Below are 27,461 nucleotides of genomic sequence, written 5' to 3' on the forward strand. Positions count from 1 at the left end.
GGTGGTTGGTGGTACCCTACCAAAATAGTTTTAAAAAACCTTCCCAGGACAAATGAGAAGCTACATTGTAAAGGAGAACCATGTCAGTTAAGGGGACACAAATAGTCATACACAGACAGATAATGTTACATTATTATAAGAATAGAGTATGATTCACTGCTCTGCTGTCATACAATGCTAAGGTGAATGTACTGTACGTACATTGTTAAAATTTGGTGGTTGTTTACCAAATAAAAACAACTTTTATAGCATAGAAAAACGTCAAACTATCAAAGGACCAACGCCTATGGTAATATTAATAATATTGTCACCTGTGTACCTTATAATATCCATATTTTTATCAGATTAAACGATGTACAGGACGTACAAGACATTGCAAGAATACAGGAAGAAAGTAAGTGCCATTTTTATGCCATAATGCTTTCTAAAATTTTGTTTCTGTCATAATAATTCTCTAAAATTTTGTTTCTGTTTGTTTCTCTTGATTTTTTTGTGCCTACTAAAATGTTTTATGGTCAAAAAAATTTTGAAATGATATCAAGATATTTTTTCATAATTTTAACGTTTTTTTTAGGTTTGCGGAACCCTCAAAGCTACCAGTTAAGATCAGGTAGGACCTTTTATCTATATTTTTGTATGAAGCATTTAACAAAAGTTTAGAATGGATTCAAACTATATCTTTGAAATTGTTGGTTAGATTTGAATTGTTGATTTATCGAATTAGTGAGAAAAAATATCTTGCATATAAAATCTTACTAAAAATGTCAATTTTATCCAAGAATATTCGTTTTTCTAATAGCTTTAATATATTAAAATGCCCCTAAAAAAAAATTTTGTTAATCCCGTTTAAGCACATTGTCATCCGATTTTACTGTAGTACCCAGGAAGGGATGGGGGGGGGGGGCATTTCAATTTCCATTAGTTAATTACTTTTCAAAGAATCACAATAGTTTTTTTTTCATGTTTGGAAATATACCTACTCATCTCAAGATTGAATTGAATATATATTTTGTCTTTGAATTTTTTGTCTTCATTAAAAAAGAGAGGGTCAATTTAATTACCTATATTTTTTCTTGAGATTTTGATACATTTATCTAAGTTTCAAAGGTTTGGTAGAATTGTAGAAATTGGGTCATCTAAATATTCTGAATTACCAAATTTGTTACTTTTGGATATAAGATTGGTGTGTTGGGGGAGGGATTTTTAGGTGGTCCACTTGATAAAAATTAAATTTTGATATTGATTTATTGCGCACTTGATTTTATAGGATTATTTTGATGTTTACATAACATGAAAATTAAAATTCAACTGTATTGTATATTGAATTACTTTTGATATTGTCCTAGTATAATATTACTGGTTACGCCTCCAATATTGGCCTATGCGGTGAAGGAAAAATTCTATTTGGTGTATCTGCAAAACCACCATTGATGCATTTTGTACGCCTCAAAATTAAGATAAATATTGATGAGTAAATAAAGTAAGGGGGGGGGGGTTAGGTTGTGTTAAAATCCGTAAAAGCTTTAGTAAGCTTCCAATCAAAAGCGATTATTAAGTTTAACTGTTATAAAATATGCGTTTAATTATACTACGAGGTTTGGCAATATTAAGTCAATTAGACTTAATAATCGCTTTTGACTGGACGCTTGCTCACACTTTTACGGATTTTTAACACAACCTACCTCCCCCTTAATGAGTAATAACGCAATCGACGGAGATCTCTATTATTGAGAGGCTTCGCATAAATCTTGGATGGTTTTAGGCTTCTTTCTTTCACCTTCCTTGTCCTTCGCTTTTCGAATACAGAATCCCCAAAGACTAAGGGTGCAGCTGCAAGTAATAAAATGAAAACGTCCGTTTGTATGTTTATCGCTTACCATTATTCTATTCTGCTCGTACAATGGTTTTAGGTAATTAAAAAAATCAAGTCCCCATCCCTTTCCCACATCACAAAGTTACCTTGTATATTGGGGGAGGTAGGAATTTTCCTTGGCCTATATGAAATATTTGTCATTGCTTTTTTCGTGTAAACACCCACAGATTTTATTTGGTGCAATTTTCCTACACCCTGTGCTGCCTTCTACTACTCCCGTGATCTATCTACCCTCTGCATTGATTGGAACAAGGACAACTTACTCATGCTGAGAGAGAGAGAGGGGACAATGGGCTGTTTATTACACTAGTCCCCAAAGTTTTATAATAACGCTTTCTAATTCGTTGGCTTAACAATTTTGCATACTTGTCATTAATTTTGTTTGGTTTGTTCATTAGGTTGTCCAAACGTTTCAACTACTTATTGTATTCAACCGAAGGGGTAATTTTGTCTGTGATTATTGCGGATATACATTATCGGGCATTGTCTTATCCTGGCTAAATAGCAAAAATTTTTAGAGTCGTGTATTAAGAATATAAAGTACTGTACATATATTTACTAGAATTTTAAAGTCCATTAAAACTTTTAAGTGTTCCACCAATGATTTTAATCTACAAAGGGGATAATTTTGTTTATCATAATTTGAAATTTTACTTCGTTCTTCTATTGTCTTATCCCTTAAGATCCCTGGGAATCAGCGTTTCGGAGCCGTTTGATTTTGGTGCGGCTCCGGCTCATAGACGTCCAAGGGGGGGGGTAAAGGGGTGATTACCCCCCCCCCCCCAAATGAATTTTGGATTTTCAATTTTTACCCCCTTCCCCCCCAAATAAAAAAATGCCTCTATGAAATAAAAATTACCCCCCCCCCCCTAAAAAAATGAGCTTGGGAGTGCCGTAGGCACCCCTACAATTTTTATTTTCAAAATTTTACCCCCCCCAAAAAAAATAAAAAAGCTTGGACGCCCCTGCTCCGGCTCCGACCTAAAATCAAGAAAAACTCATATTTTTTCCCCATAAATTTATTTTTTATTTTTTACTTTTGAAGGTTTTAAAAGTTCAATTTTTGATAAAAATGGACTTGAAAAACTTCAAAAGGGCATTTGCACATGACAAAACAGAGTTACCAAATTATAATTTATAAAAAATCTCTTCATTTATCTAGTCCGGAGCTGGAGCCGTTTTTTAACGAAAGTTACGGCTCCGGCTCCAGCAAAATATGACGGATCCCGGCTCCGGCTCCGAAACACTGCTGGGAATAATACAAAATCCAAACATTCATAAAATATTACAGTAGAGTTGTACAGGGAGGGAGGGGATATTGGACTGTTTATTACACTAGTCCCCAAAGTCTTTTAATAATTCTTATTCGCAGGCTTAACAACTTTGGGGACTTTAGTAAGTTTTGATTTGTTGATTCATGTAGTATAGTGTCCAAACGAGTCAACCTCGAATTGTAATCTACAGAAGGGGTAATTTTGTATATCATCATTGGGTATGTACATTGATTTGACGGCCATTGTGTTATCCCTTCAGATCCCTGAGATTTGTAGGTGCAATTAAGTGTTTTCTAATCTAAATCTAAATTATTTCTTTTAATTTTTGTTTTATTTTGGTTATTTTTAAATTAAGACTGGGATATTTTTCTTACAATATGCAATATTGGCTATTTTTTTCGAATTTCAAATTCCCTCTTACCTACGTTTTCAGCATTTACAATTTTAAAGACTTAGTAAAATTTATATTTTTATTATAAATACAATTGAAATAACTTTTCAATTTATTTAAACAACGTGATGAATTACTAAGGCTTTAGTTTTTGAAATATTTATAATTCTGTATTTAAACAAAAATATGCATATTAATCCGTCTAATTCTTTAGAATAGAATAACGTGGATTTATAACTAACACCAACGATTAAATTCGGCTTATACCTACTAGAAATATATTGTAAATATTGATTTTATGCATTTTCTGTGGCAAGGTGTTGTGTTGTATTGGTCACTGGGTTTGCGCATTTTTAAAAGCCAAGCTTTTCTATAATTAGTGTTGGTCTGTCCGTCCGGGATAGTTAGCTCTTTTCGTTAATCTAAAAAGGTTAGAATTGGCCTATCGATAACAGACTCGATTTTAGTGATGTAGTTTTAAAAAGCCCGTTATTTACTTCTTCAACATTTGACATCTAAAAGACACCAAAAAAAGAGTATCTTCAATAAATATAATATAATGTATATTCGGCGACAGTCGTAATTAATTCTAATTTCTCTCTTCTACGAATATACCATAGCAAAATAATAGAAATACACTAGAGTGTTCAAATTTTATTCTAAATTTTTGTCACCTTTTGAAATTTTTAATATCTGCTTTTTATGTTTTTAAGCTAATTTGATCTAAAATTCTATAAAGGAATATTCTCAATTCTTATAAAATCGGCCGTGTTTTCACCTTTAAAAAAATTATAGATGAAAAACAACCCCACCCCCACAACTTTTCTAATTATAATTTATTTTTAAAATAAGGGGGGGGGGATTCAGTACTGAACAAAGTAATTTGTGAAAGCCAGACAGACAAGCTTTATCTTTCTTAGAGAGATGCAGCTTGCTTAATATCAAGGGATCTAAAGGGATGAGACAATGGCCGATAAATAGATGTACTGTACATCCCCAATGAAGATACACAAAGTTATCCCTTCTGTAGATTACAATTAGTTGTTGAAACGTTTAGATACTCACTAAATAAACCAACAAATTCAAATACAATTAAAGTCTCCAAGGTTGTGAAGCTAACAATTAAAAAAGCGTTATTATAAAACTTTGGGGACTAGTGTAATAACCAGCCCAATGTACCCCCCCCCCCCCTCCCTGTTAATATGAATGTCTTGTGTTTGTGGTATTGTATTTCTTAGGATTAACACAAATTAGAATAAATTCATTACGAATATAACAAGAATAATTTGGATTATAAGTAGCGGAGCATATTAAACACATCTCCCTAATAGGCAGGAAGGGAGGGGACAATAGGCTGTTAATTAAACTGGTCTCCAAATTTTTATATAGAAAGTATTATTATTCGTTGGCGTAACAACTTTGGGGACATTTATTGAATTCTGATTGGTTAAGTTGAGTGTCCAAACGTTTCAACCACTAAATGTAATCTACAGCTGGGGTATTTTTGTATTTTTATGTAACATCAATTTATCGGTCATTGTCTTATTATTCTTTTAGACCCCTACCTTAAATGACATTTTTCCCACTAGGTATACATTCAGGATTTTAATTTAAAAACTTAATGATATTGAAAATATACTTTGTTGTGCAAATGCTCTCTCTATATTGTTTCCAAATTGTATTGGAAATGCCATTAAAGTTTCTATTATTGGTTTTTCTACTCTTTCCTTCTAAATACACCAGTTTAAGATATAAAGCAACACTTTAATTTTTCATACTCTTAACATTTAACTCACTTTTTCCGTTGTTTTTGCTTTATTGTTGGCAATTATCGCATCGTAATATTTTCGACTTTCCGCGGATATTAAAATGATTTTTATTTTAATATTCGTGCAAAAATTGTCTGATGCTACACATGATTTTTTAGTATAGCTGAGAACCGGTTCTCATCTAGCGGATATTAAACTGTTTCGAAGCCATCCATCCTTAACTGATATTATTTCCTTTTTTCCTTCAATGTACAGAAAACAGAACATAACAAAAATGGAGTTACCTTACCTATGTTGTATTTTTGGTTTTTAGTAATTTAAGATTTTTTAATTTAATTTAATTTTTCACTTTACATTCCCATTGGTTTTAATATTATTTAAATTTTTTTCTGTGTTTTAGCTACCCTATCACCAAATTCTGAAGCGAGTTTATCGAGTCCACAAACTGAAGACGTTGGTGGAGGCTACCAATCTGAGGTTAGATTATAGGGATAGGACAATAGATGATAAATATCATCATGGTTACCAATCTGAGGTTAGATTATAGGGATAGGACAATGGATGATAAATATCATCATGGTTACCAATCTGAGGTTAGATTATAGGGATAGGACAATGGATGATAAATATCATCATGGTTACCAATCTGAGGTTGGATTATAGGGATAGGACCAGTGTTGTGGAGCCGCTTAATTTTGTTGTGGTTCCGGGTCCATTTTCTGGATGGGGTTAGGCTATTTTCCTTAATCCTTCGAATAAAGAGCTCCTAGATGCTAAGTACAGCCGCTAGTTTTTTTTTGAAACGTACAACCACGATTTTCTTACTGTATCTTACTCGTTTTACTAAACTTTAAGCAGTTGCCATTAGTGGAATACAACGATTGGAAACCATAGTAGAAATAGAAGAAGGAATTTTAAGTTGACTCGAGAATAGAATTTTTGGATGATGGAAAGAAAACGAAGTAGCGGGTTTCGTCGTATTTTCACAGTAGCTCTTCTCCTATTTCTAGCCCCTGCGGGACAATCATTAACATTTTCCTAACCTAACATAAAACAACCGATTAAAAGCTACTGTGAAAATTCGACGAAACCATCTACATTGCATGATCCTAACAAGATTTTATTTTAGGAGTCCTGTAATTCTGAAAGTGGTGGTACCCTGACCGCCCGGCCAGCCAGAAACAACAAGGCGGTGAACCCAGCTTACATTCACAATAACAGAAAATATTCGAACAGGTATGGTAGCGAGAATGAAACTATGGATGGTAGAAACTTTGAAAGAGGACTATCCACGAACCAGAGCAAGTGATTCTAAGCATCTTCCAGCATTGACCCATAGTATTTTTTTAGTAAATACTAAATATACTAGGTTTATGTTTAATATTTGCTTTATCGACTAAAAATTTAGGTTTCACCATGGTTTTATATGAAAAAACTTTGAAATGTTAAGCATTGTTTGGTGCAATATCATCGAATGTTTTGATTAGTTCAAACTGTTGTTTAAAAGCTTTGACACAAAAGTATATTATTGTGATTAAAAATGTATATTTAGAAAAAGGGTTGGTAACTTGTAAACAGTTTAATTAATGTACTTTTGCAATTTACAATATTGATGCTTTTCTGCAGTGTTATTTTATTTCGTCCTTTGAACTCAACAAAGCATTTGATGATAATGCTTTAAAAATTGCTTTACATTTCAAAGTTTTTTTCATATAAAACCATGGTGAAACCTAACTTTTTAGTCGATAAAGCAAATATTAAACATAAACCTAGTATATTTAGTATTTACTAAAAAAATACTATGGGTCAATGCTGGAAGATGCTTAGAATCACTTGCTCTGGTTCGTGGATAATCCTCTTTCTTCCTTAGATTATTATTAATGGAATACAATTTTGAGTTTTATATTCTCCCCTAACATTATGCCAATCCTCCTCAATATTTTTAAGTTAATGAAAATAAAAACCAGGATGACAACATCAAAAAGTAGCGAAGCACTAAAAATTAAGTGGGTTATAGAGCAAAACAATGAAAAAAAAAGAGAATATGCAAGAACTCCAAGAAAATCACAAAACCTAAAACATAACGTTTACATTTTTAGAGCATGCCCAACAGACAGACGGACAAAACAATTTAAATATTATATGCGTATATTTCAAAGAAATCTTCACTAAAATAATCAGCTGTCTAGCTTTCATAGCAGCCGAGAAAATCACATTTACCTACAGCATTACGGACTGACTAACTGACGGACAGACAAAGTGAATTATAGTTTGGGAGGGAGGGGGCGATTTTATTCTTAGTCCTTTATCCCCTTTTTCAAGTTTGTGAAAGATACCCAGTAAGGGAGGGGACATTGAGCTGATTATTACACTAGTCCCCAAAGTCTTATAATAACTTTTTCTTATTCGTTGGCTTAACAACCTTGGAGACTTCAATTGAATTTTGATTGGATGGGTCATATAGTTGATTGCCCAAACATTTCAATCATTAATTGTACTTTACAGAAGGGATAATTCTATGTATCATCATTGGAGATGTACTACATCTACATATTTATCGTCCATTGTCCTATCTTTTCAGATTTCTGATGATACCACTACTTTTAATTTGAAGTTTCCCATATGGAACTATATTTCTAATTAATTTAATAAAAAGTTTGCTGGATGCACTTTATCTGTTTTGGTTTGGATTAATCTTGTACAACATGGCTCATAAATTAAAACAATACTCCCCTATACCTCACTCATACTTGGTACCAGGGTGCAGAGGATAAATAAATTAAAACAATGCTCCCCTATACCTCACACATACTTGGTACCAGGGTGCAGAGGATAAATAAATTAAAACAATGCTCCCCTATACCTCACACATACTTGGTATCAGGGTGCAGAGGATAAATAAATTAAAACAATACTCCCCTATACCTCACACAAACTTGGTATCAGGGTGCAGAGTATAAATAAATTAAAACTGTGTGGGAATGATTTTTCTTGTATTCCCTGGCAAGTTTGAACCCATTAATTCCCTTTTCCTTACACCAGAGAATGAGTGTGTTACGCGGCATTCCTAACTATCTCCGCGCGTCGCTTGTAAACAAACAAAAAGACGCGCATTTTTCCTTTGATGATTCCCATGTGAAGAGCTACGTGAATGAAAATAATGTATTGGTTGAATATACATGCGCTCTAATCCGTGGAAGATCTCAAATAAGCCTTCCTGCTTAGTTTGACATCATATGTGGTAAGAATTTATCTTTAATTCTTAATAATAAGCGTAGGATGGTATATTTTTACGAAGAAATTTAAAACATTAATTTTTCAACAAATAGACCATTTAACTGCTAACTTTTGACATACGAATATTTTCCTTAATTTTATTGATCATTTGAATCTAAAATTATCAATTTCTGATGCTATTTAATATGTTTCGTGCCAATTTAAAGTTTTTTAGAAATTTTATATTTTTAATTAAATTGAAATCACGCAACCTCGATCTTACAAAAATAATAAACCATTAATATTATGTAATTAATTTTTATATTTTTGTTTTAGACTCACTGTTTTCATGGTAATAAATACACATTTGTAAACTTCGCTATGTTGGTCATTCGGAGGGCTTGGAGATAAGATTTCGAGAACGGCAAGGCATGCGTTCCGAAACAATGAAAACAAGACAGAACAGATGCGGCTAAGAAAATATCTGTGAAGTTTTGTGAATGTGTTGGTTGTGATACCTTACCACGCATTATTATAATCGTAATCAGTACAGTTAATTTTTGTGACAATCATGGGTCCTAAAAAGAATAAAGGCGCTCAACTGGGATTGCGGCTGCGCCCAGCCGTCGAGGCCCTAACCAGTGAACTAAATAAAGTGATGAAGTTGGTCAGTGAATCTTCAGAGCTTGATGTTAGACATTTCACTAAGGAGTCAATCCTTGTCCATGACAAGTTCGAGACATTCGATAGCATCATGGTCGGTTTTAGCAAGCTTGGTGTGAGAATCCAAGAGCTTGAGGAGTTTAGTGACATTTATTCTAATATAATTACTGTGCAAAAGGATTATAACGCTCTGAAAGATGCTCTAGATGCTATGGAAGAGCTTAGTGACATTCAAAGTGTTGTTGATTTAGTTGGTGATAATTTGCCTGACCATAAGGCTGAACTATATGATCGATGCTTAAAGATTGTGAAAGTTATTAAAGGGTCATACTTTCCCTTACCAGAACCAATTATAAACACTTTGTCTGCTTTGATGAAACGGCTGGCTGAGGTTAAGCTTGAACCTGTGAAGCCGCCCACAACGACGGCGGGTGCCTCGACAGCATCGCCATTTGTGTCACCATTTGGCACACCACAGTTCGGCACCGGTTCTATATTCACGCCAGGATATATGAATCGTGTCGATGAACGCCTTCTTCCAAGCTTTGACGGCTCAGAGGCAGCCTACGTAAGTTTCCAGGACAATTTTAAAAAGCTTACCGTAGGACAGGACCCGTCATATTTACAGTTATTGTTGAGCAGTGAAAAGGTCTGCAAAAATAAAGAGTTGAGACTTCAGTTAATTCAGATTCAATCGCATGAATCTGAATGGGCTTACCTTGATGCACGTTTTAAGTCCAAAACACGTCAGATGCTCTGCCTTTTCAACCAATGGGAGAAGAAGCCTAAACCGTCGGACTCCAACCAGATTGTGACAGTCTTAGCAGAGTTTGGTGGTGCAGTTAGCCAGCTCGAGCAGCTGACTAAAGATGATGATGATGAGGAAGTCACCACAAGCCAGTGGTTGACCGTGATCCTTCTGGAGATGTTATCCAATAAGTTGCCACGTGATTTTCAAGACAAGCTCAACCTAGCGTTGGGCTCGATGGATACCCCAAATATTCCTAAGCTGTTGAAGATTATAGAGGAACAGAGGGGCGCCATTTTGATGCGGTGTTCAATTGATGTAGACACCCCCTCCAAGAAGAAAGGTAATCCTGTGGCCGCAGCTACAGCCGTTGGTAAACCTGGGTCTCCAGCTAAGACCAAGAAGAAACAGCCTTGCCCGTCGGAAGGTTGTAGTTCTGATCACCTGTTGTTTAAGTGCTCCAAGTTTAGGGATATGTCTGTTCCTGAACGTAAAGTCTTCATCAAGAAGATAGGCGCCTGTTTGCTCTGCTTACAAAAAGGGCATCGGGTGGCCGATTGTCCCAGAGCCGATAAACTTGGCAGCTGTACCATAAACAGCTGCAACCAGCCTCATAATTCATTGTTACACGAATCTGTTGCTGGTGGACAAGTTGCGGCAGTGTATGAATCACAATTGTTTAGCAAGAACAATTTTATGCTGATGTTGCAGCAGCTCCCGGCATTGGCGGCTGACAAACGTCAAGTCACTGTCAATGCCATGTGGGACTCTGGAGCAAATTTGACGTTGATTTCTAGAAGTATTGCCAAGAAGTTAGAGTTGCCATCAACTGGTCGCACAGCTACTATTTCTCTGGCAGATGGAAAGAGCCAAGCATGTCCTACAGTCAAGATTTGTTTGGTTGACCGCAACCGGAATTCACATATTCTGGAGGCGGCGGTAGTGCCCAGCATTGGTACTGAAGAAGGGTTGCGTTCTATTGATCCTGCAGCCGCCGCCGACATTTTCAACATGAAGCCTGATAATTTTTCTATGGTCGACGGTAAGATTGATATTCTTATCGGCCATTTAACACCAGCTATGTTCCCGTGTGCAGATAAAATGGTTGGTGATTCTAGACTGTACAGAAGCTTATTTGGTACAGGCTATTTAGTTGTGTCTGCAGATGGCAGGACTGTTGCTAATCCTGTTGCCTGTAAAGCTGTTAAGTTGGAGGTCAGCAAGATGGAGTTCCTGAGTACAGAAAGTTTGGGGATACAGCCGCCATCAATGTGCAGCGGTTGTAAGAACTGCCGTCATTGCGCCGCCATTGCCGCCGGGCAGTCCGCCTTGGACGTGCGTAAGCGGCAGCTGATTGAAGAAGGTTTGACGTTGGATCTTGAGAACCGTATCTGGACGGCCTCATATCCTTACAAGCAGCCGCCAAGTGTGTTGTTTGATAATTCTGAGCAGGCGTACAAAATCTGCTTACGTGACCGGCAGAGGATGGTCAAAAAAGGTGAATATGACACCTTCTGTCAGGTGTTCCAAGAAGCTGTGTCTCGTGGAGTGTATCAGAAAGCTTCGCCAGAAGATCTAGCTTATACTAAGCCCGTGTATTATTCGAGCCTAGTCTGCGCATATAAAGAGTCTATTTCCACGCCGTTGAGGATATGCGCCAATTCTAGCCTCTGCTGCAAGGGGCTAAGCCTCAATAGTATTATGATGGACGGGCCAGTTCCATTATATACTCTGATGCACAATCTTATTCGGTTCAGAAGTTATAAGTGTGCATTCGTGGCTGATATTCAGAAGTTCTACAATTCATTGTTAGCTACCTATGAAGATTCTCAGCTGAAACGTGTTTTTTTCGCTGATACAGTTGATGGAGAGCCGGAGGTCTACCTCACCAAAACCATCAACTTTGGTGAGGCCTTGGCCGGCGATATGGCCGTGACCGCCCTCAGACTCACTGGTCGTATTTTTGGTGGACGTTCCCAGCAGGATGTTCAAGATGTTTATGGATCTGAGAAGATTAGAGGTTGTGACGTTGTAGCCCAGCAGGATGTGTGGAGAGATGTTCAGCAACCACTCAGTTCTGAATTTATTTTGTATCAAGATCCTCCTTCGGTCAAATTGGAGACTTGTACTTATGTGGATGACTGTTTGAGCGGTCATAACAGTAAACCTGAAGCTGTCCAGCTGGTCCAAGAGCTGGAAGATATGATTGCACCTGGCAATTTCAAGTTTAAATCTGTTGTTTATTCTGGAGATGATGTTGACAGTGTAAAAGTTCTGGGCCTTGTTTGGGACCCTAAACAGGATAAGTTGTTCCTACCTGTCAGAGCCAATCACGGCGAGAAGATTAAGGGTAGAAAGTTACTAGAGGATCTGGACCTGGAGGATCTCTGGAGAAGTCTACCTGAGTTGATAACTAAACGTGAAGTTTGGAGAATTGTGCAACAATTGTATGACCCAATGGGTCTAGCAGCGCCATTGCTGCTTAAATCCAAGCTTTGTCTGCGCTCAGTTTGCATACATGGATGCAACTGGGATGATGCCATACCTGGAGAGTTGAGGTCGGAGCTCGTGTCCAGCCTCCAGGACCGTTCGGCACTTGGAAATGTGTCGTTCAGACGTTCGATGGTTCCTGATAAGCCGTTGGGGCTTCCAATGGTTGTTGGATTTTGTGATGCATCTAACCAGGCCTATGCAGCCATCACCTACCTGAGATGGCCAGTTCCTGGAGGATATGATGTAGTTTTGTGTTGCGCCAAGTCACGTGTCGCACCAGTGAAGATAGAGTCTATACCAAGGTTAGAAATGCTTAGTTGTCTAATTTTGGCAAGGCTTGTGGATACTGTTGTCAGAGCCCTACCTTTCAACATTTCTGGCAAAGTATTTTTTAGTGATAGCAGCTGTGCCCTGGCTCAATTATCCAGTGACAGTGTCATGCTAAATGTTTTCAACAGTCATCGTGTTTCCGAGATACAACAGTTGACGAGCCCTGAAGATTGGAGATGGGTTCCAACCCAACACAACATCGCCGACCTGGCGACGCGTGGTTTGTGTACGATTGAGGATGTACAACCTGGATCTACATACCAAGAAGGTCCAAGCTGGTTGCGCCTGGAACAGGACCAGTGGCCCGTTAAGACGGCGGGTGAGGTAAATGCATCCATTCCCGAGAGCGAGCTAAATCCCAAGATGGCGAAGCTCAAGGTAATGTTCACACAGGTGGTGGACAATGATTTCTGGAGGTCCCTGGCAAGAAGGACTTACAGGCAGGCAAGGAGGACTGTGGCCGCAGTTCTTAAGGCTGCCAACTGCTTTAAAATGCTGCTTGTCAAGAAACGTGGCGTTGCAACAATTGAGGATGGTGTTAGCAACAATGATAGTTCTAGGTATTATGAGAACTATACTTTCACAAATACATACATGGATTCTGTTTGTGACTTGTTTTTGACTTCCTTCAACCAAGAGAAGGAGATGACCATGGACGCCGAGGGGAAATTTGACTCCCTTCAACCCTATCATCACAAGGTCCAGGTTTGTTGGCCCATAGTGGGTCATGATGGATGTTTTCCCCTTAGGTCATTTACAATATTGAAAATGGCCGGGAGGGGAGATGAGGCTCTTGAGGCCGCTGCTGGAGGCCCCAGGAAGATTATGAAGGACAGCCCAGGTGTTGTCTTGCTCAGCCGCCACAACAGGCTGGCGCGGCTCATCCTTCAGCAGTCCCACGATGAATTGGGGCATGGAGGCCATCGTAAAACGTTGGCGCAAAGCCGCAGGTATGCATGGATCACACATGGCCGCATGGAGGCTATGAAAGTGGTCAAGAGTTGTGCTGCATGTTCCATTGAATATGCCAAGCGTTCGAGTCCCGCAATTGCTAATATTCTGCCAGATCGTGTTGAGCCCTCAATGCCCTTCAAGGAGGTGCATATGGACCTTGCGGGGCCGATTGAAGTTGTGAAGCCTGGCGTTGGCACCAGGAGTTCCAAGACTAAGTACAAAGTCTGGTTGTTGATTGTGGCCTGTAGATTCACACAGGCTGTGTTTGTTGACGTGTTGACCGATTATTCAACTGAAGCCGTGCTGGTCGGCTTGAGGAAACTTCAGGCGTTTTACAATATGCCTAGAAGGGTTACTACAGACAGAGGCACCAATATGGCTGGTGCCAAACGAATTATGGATGAACTTTTGAAGGATACCAGGATGCATTTTGAATGGCATCTTGTGCCCACTGCAGCACACTCGTTCGTAGGTACTGTGGAGAGGCAGGTTGGGCTGGTCAAGCGTGTGTTGAACAAGAAGTTGGCTGGTGCTACTGTAACCTTCAATGATTTATTGGTGTTGTGTGCTGAGACTGCAAGAGTCTTGAATTCTAAGCCATTGACCTATGCCACCCAAGGAGATGACGTCAATTGCTGGAGAATAATTTCACCTGCTGATCTGTTAGGCGGCAGGACCAATGATGCAATCTGCACCTTCGAGACAGGTTGCAAGGAGCCCATCACCAGGAGGCTGGAGAACTTGGAGGAGTTGACCCGTCAGTTCCATCAGGTGTACAAGGAGCAGCTCATGCCTGAGCTACTCAAGTCCGTCAAGTGGCGCCGCAACGAGGTGCTGCTCGAGCCAGGAGACGTGGTGCTAATCGACGATAGCACAAGTTTGATGAAGAAGTTCAGATTGGGGCGTGTGGAAGAAGTGCGCCCAGGCAGGAGGACCGTGGTTTGCAAGTACAAATTATCAGATGACGCAGCCGCTACGAGTAACGAGACTTCCGCAAGACGTCTGCTCAAGATCAATCTACCCAAAGTTTAGTATAAGTATCGTTCTTGTTTAACTTTGAATTTTATTTTTACGGTAGATTTATAAGATTTTTTTTCGAAAGACAAAAAACGCAAATTTCAACGCAATTTCGTTTAAACTTTCAAATCGACGCAAGATTTTTTTCATTTGAAATGCAAACTTAAGTTCTATATACGTTTACGCAAGTTTTTTCAATGATTTAAGTCTTTCCGGGACCAGGGATTTTTTTCGCGGAAATTTTCCTAGGTACCTACGCAAATACAAACAATTTTATCCTTGTTTGATTGAAATTCGATATGATAAAAAAGTAACACAATGAGATTTTTTACATCATACAAATATTTCTTTAAGATTTATTATAATCACATAAATAATTTAATATTACATACATATTAAAATTATTACTATTTACCTTTTAACCGATGTACCTAAAGAAAAATGCAGATTTTTTTCGCCTTGAATTAAGTAGATTCTTTGAGTTCGAAGATTTAAGCTTAATAAGACCGCTCTATAGTGTATCTTAGCTCTGTTTCCTCGGCCAGACATACTACAGAACGGCAAAACTAAAGCATAAGATAATTTTATTCTGATTGCTTTGATTGATGATTCTAAAGTTTCTTGAATTATTCATGATTCTTTTAATTTTTGATTTGATTTAAACATCACTAATTATGTTTATTTTCAGTTGATGGAGCCCTGCGCCAGAAATCCTGTCGGAAATTATGCAGTATCAAAAAATTGTGATGGAAAGACATAACGTCCGTCAGGATAGCTGGAACATGGCATTATTAATATTTGAAAGATTGGTTAGTTTGTATCTTGAGGGGTTCATTCTAACTGAGGCCCCAAATTGCCTTAATTTTGACTGTATGAATATGTACAAGTTGCTTTCTTCTTAAAACAGAGAGAAATTGCAAACTCAGCATTTAGAGAAGTTCTTTTCTTATAATTGAGCTTTTGTTTTATTTTGGTAATTTAATTTGCATATTTCAATTGCAATTTTATTTTACGCAATTTTGATTCACGAAGATTTAAAATTATGAAATTTTAATTTTCCGATGTTTGATGATTTTTTTTACAGTCATATTTTATTTAGATTTAAGTATCTATTTTATTAAAACATGTTAGATTTAAGGATCTTACCTATCTTATCTAAGAAATGTCTAGATGTAAGCCCGAGTATTTTTCCGCTGGAGAAAATGCTAATTTTTGAGAAGTTTTTTATGAAATTTTACTTTTCTTTTCTAGCAAAAAGATTTAGTAGAAAAAATGTCATTATTTAATCTTTCTTTCTTTTGATTTAAAAGTTTGAGTTGATTATTTAATTATTGATGCGATTTTTAATATAAAAATCATTTGCCTATTATTATGTAGGTACCTAATCAAAGTTTAGGTACTATTGATTATTAATTCATGTATTCGCAATTACATGGTCTGTAATTCTAACTTTAATTGAGATTATGAGGCCATGATATAATGAGATGTGTGAGTGGTAAATGTGCATTTCATGAATGTTGAATGCTTTTCCCATTCCTTATTCCTATCCTTATGTGGTAGTGGAGTCGGTTTGAGTTATTGTGGTGTTCGTAAGTTACCATAATTAATTTTAGGCCTGATGGCCATGCCATTTTAAACTCTTGTAATTTATGCGTTATGAGATTTTGATTTTGTGGACACTGTCTGCACGCATGATGCTAAGATGAGTTATTGTGTTCGATTCCCAGTGACTAGACGGGTGTGTGTTGGAATGATTTTTCTTGTATTCCCTGGCAAGTTCGAACCCATTAATTCCCTTTTCCTTACACCAGAGAATGAGTGTGTTACGCGGCATTCCTAACTATCTCCGCGCGTCGCTTGTAAACAAACAAAAAGACGCGCATTTTTCCTTTGATGATTCCCATGTGAAGAGCTACGTGAATGAAAATAATGTATTGGTTGAATATACATGCGCTCTAATCCGTGGAAGATCTCAAATAAGCCTTCCTGCTTAGTTTGACATCATATGTGGTAAGAATTTATCTTTAATTCTTAATAATAAGCGTAGGATGGTATATTTTTACGAAGAAATTTAAAACATTAATTTTTCAACAAATAGACCATTTAACTGCTAACTTTTGACATACGAATATTTTCCTTAATTTTATTGATCATTTGAATCTAAAATTATCAATTTCTGATGCTATTTAATATGTTTCGTGCCAATTTAAAGTTTTTTAGAAATTTTATATTTTTAATTAAATTGAAATCACGCAACCTCGATCTTACAAAAATAATAAACCATTAATATTATGTAATTAATTTTTATATTTTTGTTTTAGACTCACTGTTTTCATGGTAATAAATACACATTTGTAAACTTCGCTATGTTGGTCATTCGGAGGGCTTGGAGATAAGATTTCGAGAACGGCAAGGCATGCGTTCCGAAACAAAAACAATGCTCCCCCATACCTCACACATACTTGATATCAGGGTGCAGAGGATAAATAAATTAAAACAATGCTCCCCTATACCTCACACATACTTGGTATCAGGGTGCAGAGGAAAAATAAATTAAAACAATGCTCCCCTATACCTCACACATACTTGGTATCAGGGTTAGAGGATAAACAAATTAAATTTAAAACAATGCTCCCCTATACCTCACACATACTTGGTATCAGGGTGCAGAGGATCAATAAATTAAAACAATGCTCCCCTATACCTCACACATACTTGGTATCAGGGTGCAGAGGTTAAATAAATTAAAACAATGCTCCCCTATACCTCACACATACTTGGTATCAGGGTGCAGAGGATCAATAAATTAAAACAATGCTCCCCTATACCTCACACATACTTGGTATCAGGGTGCAGAGGATCAATAAATTAAAACAATGCTCCCCTATACCTCACACATACTTGGTATCAGGGTGCAGAGGATCAATAAATTAAAACAATGCTCCCCTATACCTCACACATACTTGGTATCAGGGTGCAGAGGATAATTAAATTAAAACAATGCTCCCCTATACCTCACACATACTTGGTATCAGGGTGCAGAGGATAAATAAATTAAAACAATGCTCCCCCATACCTCACACATACTTGGTATCAGGGTGCAGAGGATAAATAAATTAAAACAATGCTTCCCTATACCTCACACATACTTGATATCAGTGTGCAGAGGATAAATAAATTAAAACAATGCTCCCCTATACCTCACACATACTTGGTATCAGGGTGCAGAGGATCAATAAATTAAAACAATGCTCCCCTATACCTCACACATACTTGGTATCAGGGTGCAGAGGATAAATAAATTAAAACAATGCTCCCCTATACCTCACACATACTTGGTATCAGGGTGCAGAGGATCAATAAATTAAAACAATGCTCCCCTATACCTCACACATACTTGGTATCAGGGTGCAGAGGATCAATAAATTAAAACAATGCTCCCCTATACCTCACACATACTTGGTATCAGGGTGCAGAGGATCAATAAATTAAAACAATGCTCCCCTATACCTCACACATACTTGGTATCAGGGTGCAGAGGATAATTAAATTAAAACAATGCTCCCCTATACCTCACACATACTTGGTATCAGGGTGCAGAGGATAAATAAATTAAAACAATGCTCCCCCATACCTCACACATACTTGGTATCAGGGTGCAGAGGATAAATAAATTAAAACAATGCTCCCCTATACCTCACACATACTTGATATCAGTGTGCAGAGGATAAATAAATTAAAACAATGCTCCCCTATACCTCACACATACTTGGTATCAGGGTGCAGAGGATCAATAAATTAAAACAATGCTCCCCTATACCTCACTCATACTTGGTATCAGGGTGCAGAGAATAAATAAATTAAAACAATGCTCCCCCATACCTCACACATACTTGGTACCAGGGTGCAGAGGATAAATAAATTAAAACAATGCTTCCCTATACCTCACACATACTTGGTACCAGGGTGCAGAGGATAAATAAATTAAAACAATGCTTCCCTATACCTCACACATACTTGGTACCAGGGTGCAGAGGATAAATAAATTAAAACAATGCTCCCCCATACCTCACACATACTTGGTATCAGGGTGCAGAGAATAAACTTAAGAAGAAGATAAAGCAATACAATCTAAAGGGATAAATAATGGCCGATAAATGGATGTACATCCCTAATTAATATACACAAATTTCCGCAGATTATAGTTAGTGGTTGAAACGTTTGGACATTCAACTTAATGAACCAACCAATCAAGATTTAATAAAAGTTCCTTAAGTTTGGGGACTAGTGTAAAAAAACAGTCCAATGTCCCATCTCTTCCTGAGTAAAATACTTTTTTGTTATAGTCAAACACCTTTTTAAAGTCTGAATATCTTAAAGTAATGGAAATTATCAATGGGATAGAATCCTGTAACTTTCAACTACAATGGGAGTGAATTATTTTCTCCTATTACCCCCCCCCCCCCTATATACTGTAATAGTAAGACTATACAAATTAAAATAAACTATAGTTTTATAATGTTAGTTTAAATGCCTTTTTTTTATTCTAACCTTTTTCCTTTTATAATTATTACTTTATCCATTTATTCAAGTAAACTTGCAACTTTAGATTGCAGTTGTTTAGTTGCAGAGGCGCTGTTGCAATAGTTCTAACAACTTCAGTTGTTTAGTTGCAGAGGTGCTGTTGCAATAGTTCTAACAACTTCAGTTGTGTATTTGTATTAAGCTATTTCATTGATACAAACAACTCCAGTTATTATTTTATTAGATTAAACAACTGAAAGCTTAGAGGCTCTATAAGAATAGATCTATTAAAGAAGGGTGCAGTTGCATTAGTTCAAACAGCATCTTGTGTTCAGATGAACATAAGCAGATAATAGTCGTTTAGTTGTAGAGGTGCGATGAGATTAGGTCAAACAATCGATTTTATTTTAGATTAAAGTTATTAAATTTAATGCGGTAGTACCCGTACTTGAGAGTATGTGTTTCTGACTCATAGTTAACCAATTTATCTTAAATATTGAAATAATGTATGAGATCCTAAGATTCATTAGATATTAAACTCAGCAAAACAAATTATGATCACATCTCAATCATTTCTGACTATCTTATCTTACTCATGTGATCAAATGACATCAAAACTAGTTAAAAACAGATCATTTGAAATTCAGGTTGCTTATTTATACACTTATGTAAACTCATAAATATATAAAAATAGCCAAAAACCTGACTAAAAAATGGTAATTTTAAATTGTAAAATATTGGATCTTTTGTATAAATTCTTTTTGGTTTAGCTTACACCTTAGGTATATTGAGTAAAGATATATGAGCTAGGGGGTAAGTTGGATACAAGTAATTGTCATGGATATAGGATATTCCAATGCAGGATAAAATTATCTTCCCCTAATTGTGTAAGGTAGTTTATTATTATTTTACGTTGAAAGTAAAAGCAATAGATTAAGTTGTCCTTAGTAAGTGAATATTTTTATGATATTGGAAGTATAAGTATACGAATTATAAAACATAATTAAAAACTATTTGAGGCATGAATTTGTAAACTTATATGCAGTGTAGCAAATTTTTGGCAACATTTTTTTTATGGATATATTATTTTTCTTATTATGGTTCTCATTTACAGTGCAGCTTCTCAAAGGTCCGGAAAGGTTTATAGCTATATAGGGGAAGGTACCACCACGCTTCCAAAAGATATCGAAAAACATTTAATTAACCCCATATAGCGGCGAAAAAAACATTTTTGGTAAACAGCCGATCTTAACATAGATTGAAAAGAAAACATTTTACGGTACCCAAGAGGCCTGTAGAATTACAAAATTATTAATCGTTTTAAAAATAAAAATGTCACTTTATTCCTGAAAACTGTAGGTACTGAAACAATACCAATTACAACTTACATTAAGGTTTCAACTTAGATGTTCAACTTTTTAGTAATTAAATAGAAATGCTTCTCCTTAGATTAAATTACTTTAGAAAACTTTATTTAGAACAATTCTACACTAGTGTTTATTTTCCAGTATGGCTACGAATCCGATTGATATACCCGGGATTAGAACCAGTTCTCAGCCATGCTGAAAAATTATGTATAGTGTCGTATAACAGACAATTTTCTACAAATATTAAAATTAAAATCTTAAAATTAATAGGTACCTTGTTGGCCCGGGCACTTGACCCCTCTGGATTCACTGCAAGAATTTGATTTCAAAATATATTTTAAGATAAGATAATTACAAAGAGGGGGGTAGGTTTCTGGTAAAATCCGTAAAGGTTATGTGTTATAAGTTAAAAACAGTAGTAGAACGATAAAAATTTATGTTAACTTAAAAAAAAAAAAAATTTGGCTATAGTTCTTTTTAATAAGAAATACACATATTTAGTGAATATTATCGTTCTATTACTATTGTTAAGCCTTAAAACACATACCTTTACGGATTCTACCAGAAACCTACCCCTCTCTTTTTACAGTATGGCTTCGAAATCTCTTAGTCATACTGAAATATTATGTATAGCATCAAGTTACAGACAATTTTACATGAATATTAAGATATAAATCATAAAATTACTATTACTTTATACTTCAATTTTCGTTTTAATATCCACGGAAAGCTGTCTATGATACTATAAATAACTATTATATGATTTCAGAGGGCCTACATCCTGTTACAGTAGTGAAGATTCCTTGCCTGATTCACCATACAGCTCACAATCTCTGGATACCCGTACATATCCAGATCCAGGTAAACCATACAGCTCATAATCTCTGGATACCCGCACATATCCAGATCCAGGTAAACCATACAGATCATAATCTCTGGATACCTGCACATATCCAGATCCAGGTAAACCATACAGCACACAATCTCTGGATACCTGCACATATCCAGATCCAGGTAAACCATACAGATCATAATCTCTGAATACACGCACATATCCAGATCTAGGTAAACCATACAGCTCATAATCTCTGGATACCTGCACATATCCAGATCTAGGTAAACCATACAGCTCACAATCTCTGGATACCCGCACATATCCAGATCCAGGTAAACCCTACAGCTCATAATCTCTGGATACCTGCACATATCCAGATCTAGGTAAACCATACAGCTCATAATCTCTGGATACCTGCACATATCCAGATCTAGGTAAACCATACAGTTCACAATCTCTGGATACCCGCACATATCCAGATCTAGGTAAACCATACAGGACACAATCTCTGGATACCCTCACATATCCAGATCCAGGTAAACCATACAGATCATAATCTCTGGATACCTGCACATATCCAGATCTAGGTAAACCCTACAGCTCATAATCTCTGGATACCTGCACATATCCAGATCTAGGTAAACCATACAGCTCATAATCTCTGGATACCTGCACATATCCAGATCTAGGTAAACCCTACAGCTCATAATCTCTGGATACCTGCACATATCCAGATCTAGGTAAACCATACAGCTCATAATCTCTGGATACCCGCACATATCCAGATCCAGGTAAACTATACAGCTCATGATCTCTGGATACTAGCACATATCCAGATCCCTGCGGGTTTCTGCTATTGATCTAAAGGGATAAGACAATGGTTGAAACGATTGAACACTTAACTAAATGAACCAACCAATTATATTTTAATAAAAGTCCTCAAAGTTGATACACCAACGAATAAAAAAGCATAAAACTTTGGGGACCTGTGTCCATTGTCCTATCTCTTTCTGGTTTTAGCTGAAAATGAAACTTTGTGTGGTAGTATGTTTTGCCTAGTTGTATAAAAGTGACTTATTTCATCCAGTTTCAAAGTTGCAAATTTTTCAGAAACTTTTAGGTTTCTTTGCTTAGTAAAGCTCAATCCATAAATTAAATCGTTTTATGTCTATATTCAAGCAAGGGACATTGGACTATGAGATATGGTGGTACCCAATGTTTCATGCAAGTCATTCTTTCATTTGTTGACTTAAAAATTTGGGTACTTTGTTGGTTCAATCTAGAAGTGTCATAACTTTTTAACCAATAATCTACAGAAATGGGAAAATTTGTGCTGGTACCCAAAGTTTTACATTCTTTCAATTTAGAAACTTGGTTTGTTCAAACTAGCAGTGTCAAAACTTTTAAACCAATAACCTACAGAAAAGGGTAAATTAGCTTATTATCAATTTATCATTATCCTTTATGTTTAAGGTATTCACTATATTAAATTTTTGGACAGTTTTTATCCAGGGAGGGAGGTGACATTTGGCTGTTTATTACACTAGTCCCAAAGTTTTATAATAACGTTTTCTAATTTGTAGGCTTAACAATTTTTGGACTTATATTGAAGTTTGTTTGGTTGGTCTATTGAGTTGAATGTCAAAACCCTTCAACCACTAATTGTTAATGGGATAATTTTGTGCATCATCAATGGGGATTTACATCAATTTATCAGCTATTGTCTTATCTCTTTAGATATCTGGTTTCAAAAATTTTTAAGCATTGGTCATTGATGGAAAAGATGCACGCGATGTGTAATTTGTAAATGGAAACATTCATTTATTATTCACTTTTTATACACACACTCACACACACCCTCATATACACCAAACACACACATACAAACCAAACACACACACACCATGGAAACTAATTTATCTAAGCTAATTGGATTAAAAACTAAGCTTACATATATTTGTTCTACCTAATAAATTAGTTTTTGTAAATTTTTCTTCGGCGGCTGATGTACTACCATTTTTATTTTTCAAGGGAACCAAATTTTTATGGTACTAGCGTTGGTAGCGCATCTAGCATCTAGGGACTCTGTATTCAAAGAGATAAGAAGATGGTAGAAAAAAAGCCTCAACATTTAAATCTAAAAAAAGAAATGGCCTAACTCCAGTCTTTGACCTATGCATTTTTTTACCTTAAAAAGAAAACTCAGTGGTGTCTATATTTACAGACAAAAATATTTTTACTTCTTTATATAGTAGTATTATCCAATGAAATATTAAACAAAATATTAATTTTTAATTATTTTTTTGTATTGGTAGACAATTGTTTAAAAATACAAATATAGTTATTTATTGCATGGTATTAAAGACAGATTTCCGCGGATATTAAATTGAAAAATTATAAGATTATAATAAGTCACGTGCTAATTTTTATGATTTTTCATCTTACTATTTGTTGAAAATCGTTTATAATACAATACGATACATGCTTTTTCAGTATGGCTTAGAACCGATTCTAATCCAGCGGATATTAATATGTTGTGACGCCATACTGGAAATATTTTTTTAATTCAGATACCTGTCGTTCCATGCCAAACCTGAACAGATTTGGAGGCAGACCAACAAACAGAAGTCAGCCTAAACCAGGTAAACAGAGACATTAATGGATGCCTTTATAGGTGTAAATGGTAAAAAAAAACAAATGCTTCTCGGTTTGTCATGTCATGCATCAATGTTTGATTGGTCTGTCGTTTGATGCCAAATTGAAAAGGATTGAGTTAGAAATCTGGTTGAGGTATCTATAGAAAGGTATTCACATGCCCCATCACAAACTATTAAGTTTTTAAGTACTTAGGATGGTTTAAATTAAAAGCGATTGTGGGCTTTTTTCAACACCCTTTAGGTAAATTTAGAACATATCATGGAACACAAAAGGTTTATAGATTAAAATGACAGAGAAGTTGTTTTGATATTAAAATATTGACATATTAAACAATTTAATGGTGTTGTAACTGAACAGTAACACAATCAAAAAAGTAGGTCTGATATCTCAATTGATAAGAATCAAAGTGGATATTAGGTCAGGAGAAAAGTTGTCAATTTTGGTTGTTATTTCCCCCGTTATTTATTCGTTTATCTTGAGGCGGGGAGGGGATGGGAGAATGGAGGTATATTTTAGCCTTCTACAAGATTCACTTTATTTGAGAAAATGAAGATCTGTTGTAAGATCCAAGCAATAATAAATCCCATGTACTATATTATGTGTATTTAACGAAGATCATATTTAATGCTTTCTAATGATTGTTTCTGATCCTTGTAGGAATTGGTCAAGGCTACGGACTAGGAGGAAACCAACAGCACAGCTCTGAGGGCAGGCTACAACAACCCAGGTTACAATATCCAGGTAAATATCTGATGGTAGGATACAACAACCCAGGTTACAATATCCAGGTAAATATCTGAGGGTAGGATACAACAACCTAGGTTACAATATCCAGGTAAATATCTGAGGGTAGGATACAACAACCCAGGTTACAATATCCAGGTAAATATCTGATGGTAGGATACAACAACCCAGGTTACAATATCCAGGTAAATATCTGAGGGTAGGATACAACAACCCAGGTTACAATATCCAGGTAAATATCTGAGGGTAGGATACAACAACCCAGGACACAATATCCAGGTAAATATCCGAGGGTAGGATACAACAACCCAGGTTACAATATCCAGGTAAATATCTGAGGGTAGGATACAACAACCCAGGTTACAATATCCAGGTAAATATCTGAGGGAAGGATACAATAACCAAGGTTACAATATCCAGTTAATATCTGAGGGTAGGATACAACAACCCAGGTTACAATATCCAGGTAAATATCTGAGGATAGGATACAACAACCCAGGTTACAATATCCAGGTAAATATCTGATGGAAGGATACAACAACCCAGGTTACAATATCCAGGTAAATATCTGAGGGTAGGATACAACAACCCAGGTTACAATATTCAGGTAAATATCTGAGGGTAGGATACAACAACCCAGGTTACAACATCCAGGTAAATATCTGAAAGTTTAAGCTGAGAGTTATTATTTCTATATCATATTGATGTAAATAGAGGCTTGGGGCGAACATAAATAGCATTGAAAACCAAAAAAGCTCCAAATTTCTTTAAATGTATAAATTACTGTAGGAAACCGAATTCGGCCTCCCGGCGTGAGCAGTAGCACCACAGCTCTTACCCAGCATCACACAACCCTCCACCAGAACCCTCAACCAACCAACAACCTCCAACAACAAAAACAACATCATTCACAGCTTCAACAGCCTTCTTCAACGGGAAGCGGAGAACACCAGTTCACAAAACCTGTGCAGCCGCTGAGAAAGTTCAGCGGCATTGCGCGGCCCTCCGGTCCGTCAAGGATTGCCGCGCCGACTGCAGGCAGTGGTCGGGTGTCTGTTTCTGGGCCAGGGGCAGCACCAGCGGCTGCCAGTACGCGGTTACCAGCTCCAGGTTCCAGGTAAATTATTAAATAAAGTTATCTAAGTACCTACCTAAATAATTTTTTTTTTTTAATAACATTGATATAAATTGGAAATAAAGAAATAATGTGCTTTATTTTAGAAAACAAGGAAACGTGATTATTTTTTCACTTAATACAAAAATACCCATTTTTATGATCAACTTTTATATTGGTTAGATGGTATTTGACTTATCTATGAATTTCAGGTTAAGAGCGCCATCCAGGGATAGAGAGAGGCGGGCAGGGTCTGTATCCAGGTTACCTGGAGCACCTGGAGGTATCCAGCAGTCATATCAGAATAGAAACCAATACTGACACAGTCCCCCCCTGCTTCCTTCTAAGTGGAAGGTAATATAAATCTATTTTCCACAATTAATATTTGAAGAATTATATTAATAACATACATTTATGACTTTAAAGTTATTATATTTAAAAATTATGGTAAAATTTCTTTATGATACCTATAGGTTACTAATATATATTTTTTTCATTGAAAGATGCCTATTTTTATATTAAACTTCTTTCATTTCCATTTTTCTCTCCATATTTTACAATAAACAAGGATGACAACATCCATAAATGCGAAGCACTGAAACTGTAGGACAAACGAACATTAACACTTGTATAGTGTCTGAACTGAATAATCAGAATATAAAAGTATCGAAAGAGTCGAAGCAAAATTTAAGTAAATTTGTTGGAAGACTGCTTGATACAGGATAATGTTTATGGACATACTTACATTTTCAGGAGTTGATTATAGAGTTGATTCGCATATACTATTGTTCTTTGTTGTCCCAGGAATCAATATACCAAAAATCAGATCAAACGGATAATTAGATCACATAAAAATTTGTTGTTAAAAAAGTAGAAAAATCAACATGTTTAAAATGGACGTACGGACATTCTGGTAATGATTATAGAGTTGCTACGGTTTCTAAATCGTAGCTAACTACTACAGGAATCATCATGCAAAATTTGAAACCGATAGGACAATTCTAACATGCCTAAATTAACGAATAAAAGCTATCTATCTCGGACGGACGGACGGACCCTAATTATAGAAAAGCTTCGCTTTTAATAAGGAAAATAACCTCCAAATAAGCGAAGCATATCCAATCACACAAACAAACCCTACCTAATGAATATAAAGAGTTTTAATATTTTACTATGTCATATAAATAAATTTTATACGTTAAAATAGACATACTGACTTTCTGATAATAATTATAGAGATGCTTAAGAATACGAATTTAATGTAGAAGAGCTTCACTTTTATATAGTCAAATGTATTTCCACTATGGCTTCGAATCCGATTAATATCCGCTTGATTAGAACCGGTTCTCAGCCAAACTTATGTAAAGCATCGAATTACAGATACTTTTCCACGAATATTAAAATAAAAATCATAAAAATTACTACCAGTTTTGTTAGCTCGTGCCTTTTGCCCCTCGATGGTAAGAAAACTTGTTTTAATGTTATCATATT

At 36.1% G+C, this 27,461-nt stretch overlaps 1 protein-coding gene across 2 annotated transcripts in view; it reads left to right on the forward strand.

Annotated features, from left to right (window-relative positions):
* LOC145318654 (uncharacterized) overlaps nucleotides 1-27,461 on the forward strand; it is a 78,695-nt gene that overhangs the window by 45,515 nt on the left and 5,719 nt on the right. For both annotated transcript variants that reach the window (XM_080160067.1, XM_080160068.1), the window contains exons 17-25: nucleotides 342-394; nucleotides 575-610; nucleotides 5,708-5,784; nucleotides 6,437-6,543; nucleotides 21,389-21,480; nucleotides 24,025-24,096; nucleotides 24,770-24,853; nucleotides 25,646-25,973; nucleotides 26,183-26,324. In XM_080160067.1, coding sequence (XP_080016193.1) covers nucleotides 342-394; nucleotides 575-610; nucleotides 5,708-5,784; nucleotides 6,437-6,543; nucleotides 21,389-21,480; nucleotides 24,025-24,096; nucleotides 24,770-24,853; nucleotides 25,646-25,973; nucleotides 26,183-26,291 — 958 coding nt within the window. In that variant the 3' untranslated portion in view covers nucleotides 26,292-26,324. The remainder of the gene's footprint in view (nucleotides 1-341; nucleotides 395-574; nucleotides 611-5,707; nucleotides 5,785-6,436; nucleotides 6,544-21,388; nucleotides 21,481-24,024; nucleotides 24,097-24,769; nucleotides 24,854-25,645; nucleotides 25,974-26,182; nucleotides 26,325-27,461) is intronic.

The sequence above is a fragment of the Acartia tonsa genome, chromosome 5 (assembly GCF_053477335.1).
Source record: "Acartia tonsa isolate MP-2025a chromosome 5, ASM5347733v1, whole genome shotgun sequence".
Taxonomy (NCBI): Eukaryota; Metazoa; Arthropoda; class Copepoda; order Calanoida; family Acartiidae; genus Acartia; species Acartia tonsa.